Here is a 10,573-nt window from a genome sequence, read left to right as displayed (position 1 = left end):
ACTGGCAAGTTCGATGTACAAGTAATGTTAGCCAACTAGCGTTACAGTAGGTAGCTAACATACCCGGTACATACTGGTATAATGATACGCTATTTGAAAAGTAATTACTTTATTACATTTCTCAACATTTTAAGTAAAACATTTCTATCCACTCTCTTTGGACTTCGGCTGCATATTTTCCGCAATTTTCTCAAAATCTGAAAACGTTGTGAAACCACGCCCATTTCCGGGAAGAATTGCATTATGGGGGCCCTAAAAGCACGGAAATAGTGTCCACTGCGTGTATACTTAGTATTTTGCCGAATGTAGTACGACATCCGGGAACTTTCGGCATACCAACTATATCCTATGGCCAATAAGCATACTATATACTCAAATTTATGTCACAAATAGTATGGTTAGTGCGGTTAGTATGAGTATTCGAACACAGTTTAGGTATCCCCTTTCCAACGCTTACTCTCCCATCTATAAAAGACTCCAATGCCCTCTAGTGGCTGTACGGAGACATTGCATTTACTCAGACATTTTCAACAGAGGCAGTTGGGATATAAAATCAATAAGAACGTCATAAAAATACACAGTAAGATACAGACATTTTTGACAGACATTTTGCATCCATCCCAAGTTGAACATGTTTATTTCTTAAACTGGTAAAATATAGTACATTTGTAATAAAATATATCACTCGGCTGTCGTGTATATAGCAAAACGCTACTATTATAGCCATTGTTGCGTAAAATAATATTATTTTGCCAGCAAAACGTCATGATTGAACGGTGACAGACAGGTGTCAAAACACACTACACAGAGAAAGACACATATCCATGATAAAGTGTTGTTATAAAATCCCCCAAAATAGAACGTGTTACTTTTATTTATTTTTTAAAAAATCATACATTCTTAGTAACAGCGGTATCAAACCATCCACACCTTCATCGCTGCACTGTGATTATTAGTATTGTGGCGAATTAATTGGTTCATCTTTTATTTTTATTCATTGAATATTGTTAGTTCAAATCGTCTTTGGTTGGCCTCGGAAGTCTGTACACAGTTTTCGCAAACTAGCTCAAATGTCAACGGTTAGTCATGGATAGGACCAGGGGTTTCCATGACGACTAACTCTAGGCCCTAATGTTGTATTGACCAACTACCGAGCAGTACTAATCGTGAACGAACAGGATTTTTAAAAAAAGGCACCAATACCGAAATGAAAAGACAGCCTCGTAGGATCTACCGTAAATGTGTGTAAAGGTGATCTAGAATTACAATTCAAACAGATAGATACTACTGTAAGGTACTTTTCATTGTCCTCCAAGGTGACATTTACGTGAAATCATAGCCACATAGGCCTCCTGTATGTGTTGGCCTCTTGGGACTGTCACAAAGCCAAGGAGAGAGATACCGTCTGTTGGTGTGCCTTGCTGTGCTGCAGTCAGTGTAATGCTACGATATGATGTCCTGTCATGTGATATCAGTTCTACTGGTCATTGGTTCCGAACAGGCTGTCATCGGTATAAAAATATCCTCTATGGAACGTTCCTACCCATATTTTTTTGTTGTCAACGACAGCATATTGGGTGGACTGATTCTATCTCTATAGTCAAGAGGGCCACAAATCCTGCAGCTCAGTCCTATACACGTTAAAGTACCTCAGATACACTACCTCAACGCAGTACACCCAATTCCTTACAAACCCTGTTGAACATGTTCAGGGTAAGTGAAGGCATCGTTAAGACCCTGTAAACAACAGTACGTACGGCAGGTGATGGAGTTCGGTCCTGTGAGACTGCACTGCCCAAAAAATATCCTCTGTATGTTTTAGATCATTCGGTGGTGCCAACTTTTCTCTCTCTCCCTCCACATCTCTCTTTTATTCTCTGTGCCTCTTATGCCCCATTATTACGTTAAGACAAAAAGGCACTTTTGTATTTTCCTCTCCGATAACTCCTATAATTGTAAAAGAGTGAGCTGCTTTAGGAACACTCAACAAGAGTAAACGTGTAACTTGTGTAAACAAGCTGTCTAAAAACATGGGCTCTTTAGCGTACAACACATTCAGAGTATGGAAGCAGATTCATGCCAAAAAAAGGCCTCTGCGTGAATACTGATACGATATGTTGATCATTATGATGTGTGTGTGTGTGTGTCATCATTATGTGTGTGTCATCACTATGTGCTTGTGTCATCACTATCGTGTGTGTGTCATTATTATGTATGTGTGTCATCATTTTGTGTGTGTCATCACTATCGTGTGTGTGTGTCATCATTATGTGCGTGTGTCATCACTATTGTGTGTGTTTGTGTCATCACTATTGTGTGTGTTTGTGTCATCACTATGTGCTTGTGTCATCACTATTGTGTGTGTGTGTCATCATTATGTGTGTGTGTCATCATTTTGTGTGTGTCATCACTATCGTGTGTGTGTGTCATCATTATGTGCGTGTGTCATCATTTTGTGTGTGTCATCATTATGTGTGTGTGTCATTACTATGTGCTTGTGTCATCATTATCATGTGTGCGTGTCATCATTATCATGTGTGCGTGTCATCATTATGTGTGTGTCATCACTATGTGTGTGTCATCACTATGTGCTTGTGTCATCATTATCATGTGTGCGTGTCATCATTATGTGTGTGTCATTTTCGTTTTACATTCTTCCTTGGAGCAGCTCTGTTTTCCTCCGTTCTCATTCCAGAAGAGTGAGGCCTTGGAATCCAGTCCACGAGACAGACATTAGAGTTCCATCCCTGTCAACATTGTCATATACACAGCATATACATGTATAACTCATTTACATCGTAGTACCCTCTCTGTTGCCCTAAAGAACCTCTATGACTGAAATGACCGTCATTATGGTGATGATGTCATTACGGTGATGACGTCGTTATGGTGATGACAGTCATTTCAGGCAAACAGTTCTGCGTCAAGCAACAGTATTGTACCGAGCAACAGTATTGTACCAAGCAACAGTATTGTACCAAGCAACAGTATTGTACCGAGCAACAGTATTGTACCGAGCAACAGTATTGTACCGAGCAACAGTATTGTACCGAGCAACAGTATTGTACCAAGCAACAGTATTGTACCAAGCAACAGTATTGTACCAAGCAACAGTATTGTACCAAGCAACAGTATTGTACCGAGCAACAGTATTGTACCAAGCAACAGTATTGTACCGAGCAACAGTATTGTACAAAGCAACTCCAAAGTCAGTCATCTTCTCGTGAGACAAGAGAACACAGTGATCAAGATCAGTAGGCACCTTTGTTTTGGTTAAAAGTCCTCTAAGGAGTAGCTACTGTGTATCTGTTCATCCTGGCCAGGGACAGAACACGTCGGTGTGAGGCCAAGAGAAAGGGGACATATTTTCAGTACCTTTACTCTCCACAGTCATTTCCTGTAACTTTATGTTAAGTGGTAAGCTAGGGTCCACTCTAGGGCATTCTAGGTACTTGTACTACGACAGTATCTTCAGTTACTTAGTCTCTTGAGTCAGATAGATGAGCCCCTCTAGTCAACTTTATGAGCGTGCTCAGGTTCTAAGACAACGTATTCAGGTACTTGTTCTCATCAGCAAGAGAGGTGAGCATGGAAGTCATGTCCCCTACAGCCATGTTGGGGAGCACAGAGGAGGGCAGGGTGGTGGAGGTCTGTGGGGTGGTGAGACGAGACGAGGTCTGGGATGAACCCCCATGGAGAGGTGGATTGACGGGGCTGAAGGACGAGGGGTCTGGGTCATCAATGATGGAGGTAAAGTCTATCTGGGCATTATCCAGATCCACGTTCTCCAGAGCATTGGAGATGGGGGTGGACCCATGGTCATGGAGGTAGCCCAGCTGGGCAGACTTGCTCCGCTGATGGTCCATATGGGTTACCAGGTGCCCCTGGTGCTGGTTGAGGCAGGGCCCGGTCTGGGTTGGGTCCTGGTGAGGATGGGTGATCCGTTGGATTTGGATCTGCTGCTTGTCCATGTCAGGGTGCTGCATGTGGATCTGGCCCGAGTAATACATGTTGCTATTGTTGGAGGGAGAGAAGATCTCCCGATGGGTCTGAGAGCGCTGGACAGGGGGCAGTCGGACTGCTCTCCTTGGGCTGGAGGTAGACTGGACTGAGCTGACGTGTGGAGGACTGCCCAGGTACCCTCCTCCTGGCTGGGACTGGAGGCTATTCTGCCTGATGAGAGGCTTCCGGCCCTGGGGTGGTCTAGGGACCACAGGGACTCCCATTTCCTGGCTGTAGCAGGACCCTGGCCCTCCAGGCAGGCTCATCATGGGGACCTCGTTAGAGGGGATGGAGGAGCCGGAGCTGGGGCCTCCTCGGCTATGGCCTAGGGGGATCATCAGGTTCTGGTTGGTGGAATAGCCTGGGAAGCTGGAGTCTGGCTTGGGGTAGAGGCTTTGTTGGTGTTGTTGCTGGGGCTGGTGTTGGTGTTGTTGCTGGGGCTGGTGTTGGTGTTGTTGCTGGGGACTAGGCTGCTGATGCATCATGGCCACCTGAGTAAAATCAAATGAGATCAACATTTAGTTTAAAGTGATTTCATTAATAATTCAAGACAAGCAAGTAAACACATTACCTTCAGGAAATATCCTTTGAAAACTCCACATAACACATTACTATAAAAGAGGGGGAATAAAGAGGAGAAGAAGACAGAGGGTGAGGGGAAACAGAAGACAGAGGGTGAGGAGAAACAGACGAAGCCAGAGGGTGAGGGGAAACAGAAGAAGACAGAGGATGAGGGGAAATAGAAGAAGACAGAGGGTGAGGGGAAACATAAGACAGAGGGTGAGGGGAAACAGAAGACAGAGGGTGAGGGGAAACAGAAGACAGAGGGTGAGGGGAAATAGCAGAGAGAGGGTGAGGAGAAACAGAAGAAGACAGAGGGTGAGGAGAAACAGAAGACAGAGGGTGAGGGGAAACAGAAGACAGAGGGTGAGGAGAAACAGAAGAAAGAGGGTGAGGGGAAACAGAAGAAGACAGAGGGTGAGGGGAAACAGAAGAAGACAGAGGGTGAGGGGAAACAGAAGACAGAGGGTGAGGGGAAACAGAAGACAGAGGGTGAGGAGAAACAGAAGACAGAGGGTGAGGGGAAACAGAAGACAGAGGGTGAGGGGAAACAGAACACAGAGGGTGAGGGGACACAGAAGACAGGGGGTGAGGGGAAACAGAAGACAGAGGGTGAGGAGAAACAGAAGACAGAGGGTGAGGGGAAACAGAAGAAGACAGCGGGTGAGGGGAAAAGGAAGACAGAGGTGAGGGGAAACAGAAGAAGACAGAGGGTGAGGAGAAACAGAAGACAGAGGGTGAGGGGAAATAGAAGAAGACAGAGAGTGAGGAGAAACAAAAGACAGAGGGTGAGGGTAAACAGAAGACAGAGGGTGAGAAGAAACAGAAGACAGAGGGTGAATGGAAACAGAAGAAGACAGAGGGTGAGGATAAACAGAAGACAGAGGGTGAGGGGAAACAGAAGAAGACAGAGGGTGAGGAGAAACAGAAGACAGAGGGTAAGGATAAACAGAAGACAGAGGGTGAGGATAAACAGAAGACAGAGGGTGAGGGGAAACAGAAGACAGAGGGTGAGGGGAAACAGAAGACAGAGGGTGAGGGGAAACAGAAGACAGAGGGTGAGGGGAAACAGAAGACAGAGGGTGAGGGGAAACAGAATACAAAGGGTGAGGGGAAACAGAAGACAGAGGGTGAGGGGAAACAGAAGACAGAGGGTGGGGGGAAACAGAAGAAGACAGAGGGTGAGGGGAAACAGAAGAAGACAGAGGGTGAGGGGAAACAGAAGAAGACAGAGGGTGAGGGGAAACAGAAGAAGACAGAGGGTGAGGATAAACAGAAGACAGAGGGTGAGGGGAAACAGAAGACAGAGGGTGAGGAGAAACAGAAGACAGAGGGTGAGGAGAAACAGAAGACAGAGGGTGAGGGGAAACAGAAGACAGAGGGTGAGGGGAAACAGAATAAGACAGAGGATGAGGAGAAACAGAAGAAGACAGAGGGTGAGGAGAAACAGAAGACAGAGGGTGAGGAGAAACAGAAGAAGACAGAGGGTGAGGAGAAACAGAAGACAGAGGGTGAGGAGAAACAGAAGACAGAGGGTGAGGAGAAACAGAAGACAGAGGGTGAGGGGAAACAGAAGAAGACAGAGGATGAGGAGAAACAGAAGAAGACAGAGGGTGAGGAGAAACAGAAGACAGAGGGTGAGGAGAAACAGAAGAAGACAGAGGGTGAGGGGAAACAGAAGACAGAGGGTGAGGGGAAACAGAAGACAGAGGGTGAGGGGAAACAGAAGACAGAGGGTGAGGGGAAACAGAAGAAGACAGAGGGTGAGGGGACACAGAAGACAGAGGGTGAGGGGAAACAGAAGAAGACAGAGGGTGAGGGGAAACAGAAGAAGACAGAGGGTGAGGAGAAACAGAAGAAGACAGAGGGTGAGGGGAAAAAGAAGACAGAGGGTGAGGAGAAACAGAAGAAGACAGAGGGTGAGGGGAAACAGAAGAAGACAGAGGGTGAGGGGAAACAGAAGACAGAGGGTGAGGAGAAACAGAAGACAGAGGGTGAGGGGAAACAGAAGAAGACAGAGGGTGAGGGGAAACAGAAGACAGAGGGTGAGGAGAAACAGAAGACAGAGGGTGAGGGGAAACAGAAGAAGACAGAGGGTGAGGGGAAACAGAAGAAGACAGAGGGTGAGGGGAAACAGAAGAAGACAGAGGGTGAGGAGAAACAGAAGAAGACAGAGGGTGAGGTGAAACAGAAGACAGAGGGTGAGGAGAAACAGAAGACAGAGGGTGAGGGGAAACAGAAGAAGACAGAGGGTGAGGGGAAACAGAAGACAGAGGGTGAGGGGAAACAGAAGAAGACAGAGGGTGAGGGGAAACAGAAGACAGAGGGTGAGGGGAAACAGAAGACAGAGGGTGAGGGGAAACAGAAGAAGACAGAGGGTGAGGAGAAACAGAAGACAGAGGGTGAGGGGAAACAGAAGACAGAGGGTGAGGGGAAACAGAAGACAGAGGGTGAGGAGAAACAGAAGACAGAGGGTGAGGGGAAACAGAAGACAGAGGGTGAGGAGAAACAGAAGACAGAGGGTGAGGGGAAACAGAAGACAGAGGGTGAGGGGAAACAGAAGAAGACAGAGGGTGAGGAGAAACAGAAGAAGACAGAGGGTGAGGGGAAACAGAAGACAGAGGGTGAGGGGAAACAGAAGAAGACAGCGGGTGAGGGGAAAAGGAAGACAGAGGTGAGGGGAAACAGAAGAAGACAGAGGGTGAGGAGAAACAGAAGACAGAGGGTGAGGGGAAATAGAAGAAGACAGAGAGTGAGGAGAAACAAAAGACAGAGGGTGAGGGTAAACAGAAGACAGAGGGTGAGAAGAAACAGAAGACAGAGGGTGAATGGAAACAGAAGAAGACAGAGGGTGAGGATAAACAGAAGACAGAGGGTGAGGGGAAACAGAAGAAGACAGAGGGTGAGGAGAAACAGAAGACAGAGGGTGAGGATAAACAGAAGACAGAGGGTGAGGATAAACAGAAGACAGCGGGTGAGGATAAACAGAAGACAGAGGGTGAGGGGAAACAGAAGACAGAGGGTGAGGGGAAACAGAAGACAGAGGGTGAGGGGAAACAGAAGACAGAGGGTGAGGGGAAACAGAAGACAGAGGGTGAGGGGAAACAGAATACAAAGGGTGAGGGGAAACAGAAGACAGAGGGTGAGGGGAAACAGAAGACAGAGGGTGGGGGGAAACAGAAGAAGACAGAGGGTGAGGGGAAACAGAAGAAGACAGAGGGTGAGGGGAAACAGAAGAAGACAGAGGGTGAGGGGAAACAGAAGAAGACAGAGGGTGAGGATAAACAGAAGACAGAGGGTGAGGGGAAACAGAAGACAGAGGGTGAGGAGAAACAGAAGACAGAGGGTGAGGAGAAACAGAAGACAGAGGGTGAGGGGAAACAGAAGACAGAGGGTGAGGGGAAACAGAAGAAGACAGAGGATGAGGAGAAACAGAAGAAGACAGAGGGTGAGGAGAAACAGACGACAGAGGGTGAGGAGAAACAGAAGAAGACAGAGGGTGAGGAGAAACAGAAGACAGAGGGTGAGGAGAAACAGAAGACAGAGGGTGAGGAGAAACAGAAGACAGAGGGTGAGGGGAAACAGAAGAAGACAGAGGATGAGGAGAAACAGAAGAAGACAGAGGGTGAGGAGAAACAGAAGACAGAGGGTGAGGAGAAACAGAAGAAGACAGAGGGTGAGGGGAAACAGAAGACAGAGGGTGAGGGGAAACAGAAGACAGAGGGTGAGGGGAAACAGAAGAAGACAGAGGGTGAGGGGAAACAGAAGACAGAGGGTGAGGGGAAACAGAAGAAGACAGAGGGTGAGGGGACACAGAAGACAGAGGGTGAGGGGAAACAGAAGAAGACAGAGGGTGAGGGGAAACAGAAGAAGACAGAGGGTGAGGAGAAACAGAAGAAGACAGAGGGTGAGGGGAAACAGAAGAAGACAGAGGGTGAGGGGAAACAGAAGACAGAGGGTGAGGAGAAACAGAAGACAGAGGGTGAGGGGAAACAGAAGAAGACAGAGGGTGAGGGGAAACAGAAGACAGAGGGTGAGGAGAAACAGAAGACAGAGGGTGAGGGGAAACAGAAGAAGACAGAGGGTGAGGGGAAACAGAAGAAGACAGAGGGTGAGGGGAAACAGAAGAAGACAGAGGGTGAGGGGAAACAGAAGAAGACAGAGGGTGAGGGGAAAAAGAAGACAGAGGGTGAGGGGAAACAGAAGAAGACAGAGGGTGAGGAGAAACAGAAGAAGACAGAGGGTGAGGATAAACAGAAGACAGAGGGTGAGGGGAAACAGAAGACAGAGGGTGAGGAGAAACAGAAGACAGCGGGTGAGGAGAAACAGAAGAAGAAAGAGGGTGAGGGGAAACAGAAGACAGAGGGTGAGGAGAAACAGAAGACAGAGGGTGAGGAGAAACAGAAGACAGAGGGTGAGGGGAAACAGAAGACAGAGGGTGAGGAGAAACAGAAGACAGAGGGTGAGGGGAAACAGATGACAGAGGGTGAGGGGGAAAAAAGACAGAGGGTGAGGGGAAACAGAAGAAGACAGAGGGTGAGGGGAAACAGAAGACAGAGGGTGAGGGGAAACAGAAGACAGAGGGTGAGGGGAAACAGAAGACAGAGGGTGAGGGGAAACAGAAGACAGAGGGTGAGGAGAAACAGAAGACAGAGGGTGAGGAGAAACTGAAGACAGAGGGTGAGGGGAAACAGAAGAAGACAGAGGGTGAGGAGAAACAGAAGACAGAGGGTGAGGATAAACAGAAGACAGAGGGTGAGGAGAAACAGAAGACAGAGGGTGAGGGGAAACAGATGACAGAGGGTGAGGGGGAAAAAAGACAGAGGGTGAGGGGAAACAGAAGAAGACAGAGGGTGAGGGGAAACAGAAGACAGAGGGTGAGGGGAAACAGAAGACAGAGGGTGAGGGGAAACAGAAGACAGAGGGTGAGGGGAAACAGAACACAGAGGGTGAGGAGAAACAGAAGACAGAGGGTGAGGAGAAACTGAAGACAGAGGGTGAGGAGAAACTGAAGACAGAGGGTGAGGGGAAACAGAAGAAGACAGAGGGTGAGGAGAAACAGAAGACAGAGGGTGAGGATAAACAGAAGACAGAGGGTGAGGAGAAACTGAAGACAGAGGGTGAGGGGAAAGAGAAGACAGAGTGTGAGGGGAAACAGAAGACAGAGGGTGAGGGGAAACAGAAGACAGAGGGTGAGGGGAAACAGAAGAAGACAGAGGATGAGGGGAAACAGGAGACAGAGGGTGAGGGGAAACAGAAGAAGACAGAGGGTGAGGGGAAACAGAAGACAGAGGGTGAGGGGAAACAGAAGACAGAGGGTGAGGGGAAACAGAAGAAGACAGAGGGTGAGGAGAAACAGAAGACAGAGGGTGAGGGGAAACAGAAGACAGAGGGTGAGGGGAAACAGAAGACAGAGGGTGAGGAGAAACAGAAGACAGAGGGTGAGGAGAAACTGAAGACAGAGGGTGAGGGGAAACAGAAGACAGAGGGTGAGGAGAAACAGAAGACAGAGGGTGAGGGGAAACTGAAGAAGACAGAGGGTGAGGGGAAACTGAAGAAGACAAAGGGTGAGGGGAAACAGAAGACAGAGGGTGAGGAGAAACAGAAGACAGAGGGTGAGGGGAAACAGAAGAAGACAGAGGGTGAGGAGAAACAGTCACCTGTTGTCCTGTCATGTCCATGCTGGGTGAGGGGGTGAGGGTGAGGGGAAACAGAAGACAGAGGGTGAGGGGAAACAGAAGACAGAGGGTGAGGGGAAACAGAAGACAGAGGGTGAGGAGAAACAGAAGACAGAGGGTGAGGAGAAACTGAAGACAGAGGGTGAGGGGAAACAGAAGAAGACAGAGGGTGAGGAGAAACAGAAGACAGAGGGTGAGGATAAACAGAAGACAGAGGGTGAGGAGAAACTGAAGACAGAGGGTGAGGGGAAAGAGAAGACAGAGGGTGAGGGGAAACAGAAGACAGAGGGTGAGGGGAAACAGAAGACAGAGGGTGAGGGGAAACAGAAGAA

General features: G+C 48.0%; 1 protein-coding gene across 1 annotated transcript in view; it reads right to left on the bottom strand.

Annotated features, from left to right (window-relative positions):
• Positions 1–594: 594 nt before the first annotated feature.
• Positions 595–10,573, bottom strand: part of gli1 (GLI family zinc finger 1) — a 160,009-nt gene continuing 150,030 nt past the window's right edge. The window contains exon 17 of the mRNA XM_036950845.2: positions 595–4,493. Coding sequence (XP_036806740.2) covers positions 3,540–4,493 — 954 coding nt within the window. The 3' untranslated portion in view covers positions 595–3,539. The remainder of the gene's footprint in view (positions 4,494–10,573) is intronic.

Source organism: Oncorhynchus mykiss, chromosome 17 (genome assembly GCF_057628025.1).
Source record: "Oncorhynchus mykiss isolate SJ-2025 chromosome 17, ASM5762802v1, whole genome shotgun sequence".
NCBI lineage: Eukaryota > Metazoa > Chordata > Actinopteri > Salmoniformes > Salmonidae > Oncorhynchus > Oncorhynchus mykiss.
This window is presented reverse-complemented; position numbering and strand designations above follow the sequence as displayed.